This window comes from Cynara cardunculus, unplaced genomic scaffold (assembly GCF_001531365.2).
Source record: "Cynara cardunculus var. scolymus isolate 2C unplaced genomic scaffold, CcrdV1 Un_Scaffold_1341, whole genome shotgun sequence".
NCBI classification, from domain to species: domain Eukaryota; kingdom Viridiplantae; phylum Streptophyta; class Magnoliopsida; order Asterales; family Asteraceae; genus Cynara; species Cynara cardunculus.
In genome coordinates this window covers 12,109-19,892 of record NW_020200739.1, presented here as the reverse complement: position 1 = coordinate 19,892, position 7,784 = coordinate 12,109, and the positions used below count along the sequence as shown (strand labels likewise).

At 39.9% G+C, this 7,784-nt stretch overlaps 1 protein-coding gene across 1 annotated transcript in view; it reads left to right on the top strand.

The window, feature by feature from the left end:
- Positions 1 to 6,335: 6,335 nt before the first annotated feature.
- Positions 6,336 to 7,784, top strand: part of LOC112502405 (ABC transporter G family member 25) — a 12,123-nt gene continuing 10,674 nt past the window's right edge. The window contains exons 1-2 of the mRNA XM_025106293.1: positions 6,336 to 6,403; positions 6,488 to 7,313. Coding sequence (XP_024962061.1) covers positions 6,368 to 6,403; positions 6,488 to 7,313 — 862 coding nt within the window. The 5' untranslated portion in view covers positions 6,336 to 6,367. The remainder of the gene's footprint in view (positions 6,404 to 6,487; positions 7,314 to 7,784) is intronic.

The following is a 7,784-nucleotide window of genomic DNA, read 5'->3' as shown; positions in this document are numbered from 1 at the left end:
TCTGATACTGAAAAACCAGCATCAGTGGATGGCATCACCGAACCTGAAGAGGTTTGAGTGGAAAGAGGAACAACCTTTGACACTACTAACGTAGTTTTAGTGAAAGTCTTCACTGAGCCAGATAAAGAGGATTCAGTGGAAGGAACTACAACTTCTGATGCTGAAGATTTTTCAGCAGGAGTTGTCTTCGTTGAGCCTGAAGAAGAGGCTTCAATGGTTTTCTTCACCTTGGTTGCTAGAGCAACCTTTGTGGATGATTTCACCTTAGTTGATTTCTCAGCCTTGGTTACTTTCTTGCACTTAGCTGGTGAACCAGCTTTGGCGACAGAAGGACACTTGCTAGCAATATGTGTTTTCTCACTGCAGTGTTTAGACTTTCTAAAGCTAGGAGTAGCTTTAGAGCCAGGAAGTATCAGATCAGAAGTGGGACCAGCTCCAAGAATTCCCTTCTCATTGGTTCTATGAGGAACCTTTGAGGAATTGGATTCCTTAGGTGAAAAGTTCATCTTGAGCTGTGACTTGGATTTCTGATAAGATTCAGATTTCCTAGTCCCTGAAGAAGAAGAAGATTTACAAGTTGAAGGAATAGACCTAGATCTATTAGACTTGTTAGACTTCTTGGGAAGGGATGCTGTGACAATGGATTTACCTTTGTTTTTGCACCCAGAACTCGAAGGAGTTCCTTCAAGATGACTCTCAGTAAAAGAAGAGGACTGAGAGGAAGAAGTGTTGGGAATAGAAGAGACGAATGTACCAAATTTGAGCATGGTCCTGTCTTTAACACATTCTTCCTGATCATAGGAAAATCCTATACCAGTCTGTGTCTTGGCCGGGATCTGAGCGTTAATGATCTCAGAGGCCTTGATAGAAGCTTTGCACCACCCTTCAATGGTAGCATTCTCAGCCTTGGGTTCAGTGCTAGCTCGCTCATGCTCAACGATAGCCTTCTCACATTCAACAGTGATGGCTTGGTTTACAATAACCTGATCTTTAAGATTTTCCTCGACAGAGGTCAGTTCTTTGATCTTAGAATGGCAAATCTTCAATTGCTCTTGAAGATCAACGTTAAGCATTTCAGCTTTCGATTTGCCATTGAGGGCATTGTAAGGGTCAACCGTCAGCGTATCTAGTGCAGAAAGACTAGAAGAAGAAAAGGGTTCATTCAGAAAACATACCTGAGTAGAAGAAGAAGAAGATGGCTCAGAGGATGTAGATGCTTCAGAAGATCCTTCATCTRCATCTATGGCCATCAAGCAGACATAGGCTTTATCCTCTTCATCCGAAGATGATTCATCGGATGATTCAACCCAGTCATGCTCTTCAGCAATAAGGCCTTTAGCCTTTTGCTGGTTTTTCTTCACCTTCTTGTACTTCTCCTTCAGTTTTAAGTACTTTTCATCTTTGGTCCTGAAGGAGGAAGGAGCTTTAGAAGATGGCGTCGCAGTCTTCATTGATCTGCATTCACCTGCAAAATGTTTGGGCCGGTGACAGTTGTAGCAGACAGTTGAAGCCTTGTCTATTCTTTCAGACTTTGGCTTCTCCTTGAGGGATAGCTGAGGAGATCTGCGAAAATTGCTCTTACTGGCGAATCTCCTAAATGACTTAGTCAGGAGTGCAAGGAACTTATCAAAATCTGTTAAATCAGATTCTGGAATGTCCTCAGAAGAATCTATCTCCGTGATGACCACAGGAGGAAGAGAAGAAACAAAAGGGGTAGAAGAAGTTTCAACTGAAGAAGCTTCAGAGATCAAAGCTAAAGGAGAGCTTTTCATTTCCCTGGATTCTTTTACAAGATTTCTTTTCAGTTGACGAGATTGCTCATGGTTAAGCAGAATCCCGTATAAAGTAGAAAGAGAAAGAGTGGACATGTCATTTGACATCTTGAGACACATGGAAAAGGTGTCCTAAGACTCAGGATGGCATTCTAGAAACTTAGTTAAAGTTTTAGAATTATAATATTCTCTGCCGACATCCCTAAGATCAATAAGAAGGCAGTTAAATCTCTGATGTACTTCAGACAGCGTCTCAGACTTTCCACAGAGAAAGCTTTCATACTGTCTTACTAGATTGATCTTTCTRGTCTCTTGAACCTGAGTGGTTCCTTCATATTGAACACAAAGTGTGTCCCACATGGATTTAGAGGTTTTGAGTTTCGTCACTGAGTGATAAATCTCTTCAGGAAGAGACATAGCTATTATAGACAAAGCACGTGTGTCTATAGCTATCTTCTTCTTGTCCTCATCGCTCCACTGATGAGAAAGCTTTGGAATCTGTCGTTCAGGAATCGCAGTAGTCGTAGCTGTTGCTGGAACAGTCGGAGCAATAGCAAATGGAATATATGGTTCATTTTCTATATAATGTAGAATTTCAGGATCCACACCTTCCAGAAAGAGGGACATCCGGTTCTTCCAGAGACTAAAGTTGTCACGGACAAACCAGTGAGGTTTGGAAAGAGAGCCATTATCTTGTGTGTATGTGTGTTTGCAATTTGTAAACCTATTTGTAAGCGGTAAAGTTATCTAAGAAAGGAGATAAACTAATACAAAAAATAGCTAAACACAAGGAAAGAAAGAAAACACTGCTCTAATACCACTTGTTGGTCCCGTGAGGGTCTACAAAAAGAGAAACAGTTTGTAGAAGGGGGGGATGAATACAAACACAATATTTTTAAATTTAAAATATATATTGATAAAGAAGATCAATACAAATTTTACAAGATTGTTTGTGGAGAGATAACGTAGTAAAAACCTATCTAAACAATCTTAAGTTACACACAAATTCTTAGCAAATACAAGAAAAGAAATTGTTGTAGAGAAGATCCTTTACTTAAGCTTGAAAATGCTTGAAGTAAGAATTAGGGTTGGAGAGTGAGTTGTGCACACTCTGCATGGAGAAGAAACAATTATATTTATACACAGTGCATTAAATGGGCATTTAATGCAATATGGTAGGGTTAGAGTGCGTGTCAAACCTTAAGATGAAGACTTGTCCTTTGCTATAGTGAATAGTACAAAAGCACTATTCATGAGCAGACATCCTTACCTAAAGTTGGTGGACAATAGAGTCGACTAGTCAGCTCCGTACCATACCAACTTTCATAAGGGTATAGGTTTTGTCCTTTGTGTGCATAAGGACAAGACAACAACAATCGTGCTAAGCAAGCTTCCTTTGATCGCTGAATATTGGAATGACCTGAAGGTCTCATCATCATTCGTTGAAGCTTGAGCAGTCTTCACACATATGTAGACAGACTTATAATCACTGAATACCGCCTTAGATCACGTACTCGTCAGTCTCTAATCTTCAGTTTCAGTCTTCGACATTTGCTGAAAGTTTTTTGGTGTGAGTGTTGTCTTCTTGAAGTATTGTTGTCTCTGATAGAATTACAATGCAAGTTCTTCAGCTATCACTGAACATACTCAGTGAAGATCGCTGAAACTGAAAATATAGAAACATAAATACAACGTATAAGTGAAAAGGGATTATCATCAAATCACTGAGAAAGAGGACCAACACGAAGGCTTTGATACATATCCACAGAAATCTCAAAAGCTCAATGAAGACTCCAACACTCAAAGTCCAAAAAGAGATTTTCTTGACTCTGACTCTGAGCTAGAGAAAGACTTGAGTAAAGAGCATCTTGAGACAGAGACAATGATTCCAGGACCAAAAGTTGAAAAACTTCCAAATGGGATCCCAAAAAAATCTGTTCCAGCAATGGAGCAGAGGGAAAAGGTTCCCATTTGTCCTGATTTCATGGATATGTGTTTAAAAGCCAAGTCTTCTCTTGAGCTAGAATAGGAAAACAAGGCTATCAGAGCTAAAATATGCTACCTCTATGTCTAAGTCTCCCAAGTCTATACTTCAAAAGCCTATTAAGTTCACTCGGGAAGAGAAATAAAAATGGGTTTCTAACTTTGAAATTAGTTCCTCTGTTTCAGAGAGGCCTCTGAAGGCCAAAGGAGGAAAAAAGACGAAGAAAAGAAAGCAAGAGAAGATAAAGGCTGATTTCAATAAACAATCAAAACTAGATAGTGAGTTCATTCGAACAACTAAGGCTAGGAATGATTGTAATAATAAAAACATAAGTTTTATGAAACTAGTGAACCTTTTTGTCACCAAAATTGCATTCATAATTGCAAATGTCTATCTCTATTGCAGCAATTAAAGAAACATCTTTCTTGTCCTAACTGCCTTCTATCTCGATCACATAAAAGAAAAGCTAAAAGGACCTAGAAAAAGCAACCTCCCAAGGCCAAATCTGGCATGCCAGCCTATAGATTAGGCAAATTGGGTAATGAGGCACATCCTTCCCCTATGCAGAAATCTGAATCTCCAAAACCTAATCATAGAGGACCCATTATGAAATGGGTACCTAAAATTCTCTAATTTATTTTGCAAAAGCAGCATGTGCACATCTGGTACCTTGACTCTGGATGTTCAAGGCACATGACTGACAACAAAGAGTTGCTCTCCTATTTCAAAGACAAATCTGGAGGACGTGTAACTTTTTGGTGATAATATGCAAGGACAAATCAAAGGGTATGGAGATCTCCAAGAAGGTAAGGTTTCTGTCTTTAAGGTTGCTTATGCATCTAGGCTAAAGCATAATCTGCTCAGCATGAGTCAACTCTGTGATTCTGGCTATAATGTCAAGTTCCAAAAGGACTCTTTCTCATTAATGTAAGAATCAGGTCAATAGATGCTAAGAGCCAATTGTAAGGGAAACCTGTACCTTATGAACTTCTCACCAAGATATGATACAGAGACTCTCTGTCTCATATCTTGCAAGAGTGAAGAAGCTTGGCTCTGATATCACAAGCTATCTTATCTCAATTTTCCAAACATTGAGTAGCTTATTAAGAATAACTTGGTTGACGGACTACCAAATGTTGTTGATCCTCTCTCTTATTGATTTGATGATAATCCCTTTTATCTTTTGAAGTATTATGCTTCTGTTTTTTTCAGTTCCAGTGACCATCACTGAGTCTGTTCAGTGATCGCTGAAACATGCATTGTAAATCCTACAGCGACAACAATACTTAAAAAAAACTCACACCAAAGAACCTTCAGTGAATATCAAAGACCGAAACTTAAGATTAGTGACTGGCGCGTTTGTGATCTGAAACGGTATTCAGTGATTACAACTTGGTCAACATATGTGTGAAGACTGCTCAAGTCTCAACGAATTCTGAAGAGACCTCAGTGTTATTCCAACATTCAGCTATCAAATGAAGCTTGTTGTGCAAAATTGTTTTGTCGTGTCCTTCCACACACAAAGGACAAACTCATACCCTTTCTAGAGTATAGTACAGCACGGAGCCGAGTAGTTGACTCTAGTGCCCACCAACTCCACGAAAGGATGTCTGCTCATGAATAGACAATTGTACTAATCACTGTAGCAAATGACAAGTTTCCCTCTTAAATCTTGATGTGTGTTCCAACCCTTCTGATTTGCATTTAATGCAATGGATATAAATAGCTAAGTGCTCCCTCCATGCAAAACACGCATACACAAATATTACACTTCTATCTAAAGAACACATGCGTCGCTGAAACTATTCCCTCACTGATTCGACACTAAAATATCACTCGCAAATCATCGCTGAAACCATTCCCTCGTTGATCCGTCGCTCACAGTATCCCTTACAAATCCGTCATTGATTTCCGTCGTTGATCCGTCGCTGATAGCATTACCTACGAGCATTTGACCAACGGAGTATCAGCGACGGATGACCTTTTTAGCAACGAATTTGCGAGGGAAATTTCTCTCGCTGATACTCTGCATTTTTGTAGTGAATTTCGGTCATAATTTACTGTTTGTTTGTATGAACCTTCAACATTTTTTAAGTTTTACCCTTTTTTATATAATCATTTTGATTTTTTATTTCATTTGAACACAAACACTTAACTAGATTGTAAAATGAGTACCAAATTTTGAATCGATCAACCAACAACCCGACCCACCCGATTTTGAGTTAGATTGAATTATAGTTTTACTTAAGTTAGATCTGGTTAACATTTTCCAAACCGTTTTGAATTATTAAATCCATATACATTCCTACCACCAACCAAATAAAGGAAGTAAAACGGAAAAAGAGAGTATAATCGGGGCAGTTGGCTTTGATAAACGCAACTTTTAACTAAAAGGAGAAGGAACGATTGAACCTACACCACCTTCATCGTACGACTGCCACGTACTATTTCACCCTAACGTGTCAGTGTCTTTTGACGTAGGAACCCACTGTCAACATCCCCCATGATGTTCATAAATACTCCCTCCTCCCCTTCTTCCATTTTTCTCTCATCAAACATGACTCAAGAACATGCTATTGCTATTGCTACTACTCATCCACCCAAACATGACATGTCGTCCTCTTCCACCTTTCCCATCCATCTCAAGGTTCTCTATCTTTATTAATTTGTATTCATGAATCTTGATGATTTTAATTGTTTATATATAATTGATTTGTGGTTTTTGATGCAGTTCATTGACATCTGTTACAAAGTGAAGATAGAAAAGAACAGTAGCCACAATTTTTTTGGAACCATGTTGGGTGGAACTGATGATCATTCCATGACCCAAGAGCGGACCATCTTGAATGAAATCACCGGAATGGTGCACCCTGGCGAGCTGCTAGCCGTTCTGGGGCCATCGGGGAGTGGGAAGTCCACCCTTCTCAACGCACTCGCCGGCAGACTTCCCGGCCTCTACTTCACCGGATCAGTGCTTGCTAATGACCGGAAGCTGACAAAAGCAGTACTCCGACGAACTGGTTTTGTGACCCAAGATGATGTACTCTACCCCCACCTTACCGTCCGTGAAACGTTAATCTTCTGCGCCCTCCTCCGCCTCCCCAACAGTCTAACCCGCCGGGAGAAGACGGCTGTGGCGGATTCCGTGATCGCCGAGCTGGGGTTATCGAAATGCGAGAATACCATCATTGGGAATACATTCATCCGGGGGGTTTCCGGCGGGGAACGTAAGCGTGTGAGCATCGGACACGAGATGCTGGTAAACCCAAGCCTGTTGATACTGGACGAACCAACCTCAGGTCTGGACTCGACGGCGGCTCACCGGCTGGTCTCCACCCTGAGTGGGTTGGCACGCCAGAAAGGAAAGACGGTGGTGACGTCTGTTCACCAGCCGTCGAGCAGGGTGTTCCAGATGTTCGATACGGTGCTGGTGTTGTCGGAAGGAAGGTGCATTTACTTCGGAAAGGGATCGGAAACGATGAAGTACTTTGAGTCTATTGATTTCAGGCCAGCTTTTCCGATGAATCCAGCCGATTTCCTGCTTGATCTTGCAAACGGTACCTTTCCTCATCTCCTTCTTTTCATATCCTGCTGGCTGCTTGACTTTTGACTTCCTGAGTGTCTTCATTGAATTTGTTTTTATTATATCCAGCGTAAAGTCCAAACCTTAAATAACCATTGGCTCCCATGAAAATGACACACAAAATTTAGAGAGACACACAATATTAATTCAATACCCCATACATTATATATATACATATTTATTTAGATTAATACGAACTCGGCAAATAAAGGAATATAAAAACGAAAGAATAAATATGATTTTATATTAAAATAGTATGCGATCATCACTTTGGATATGATCTAAGGTCGCGAGCCATGTTGTCTGCTCGCCTTTATATTAATCAAAAATTGAAAATAACATATGATTCAAAAGTGTTGTCCCTTTTTTTTTTTTTTTTTTCTCTTATCTTGTTTAATCTAGTTTTCCTCTAATCCACATTATATATATATATATATATATATAG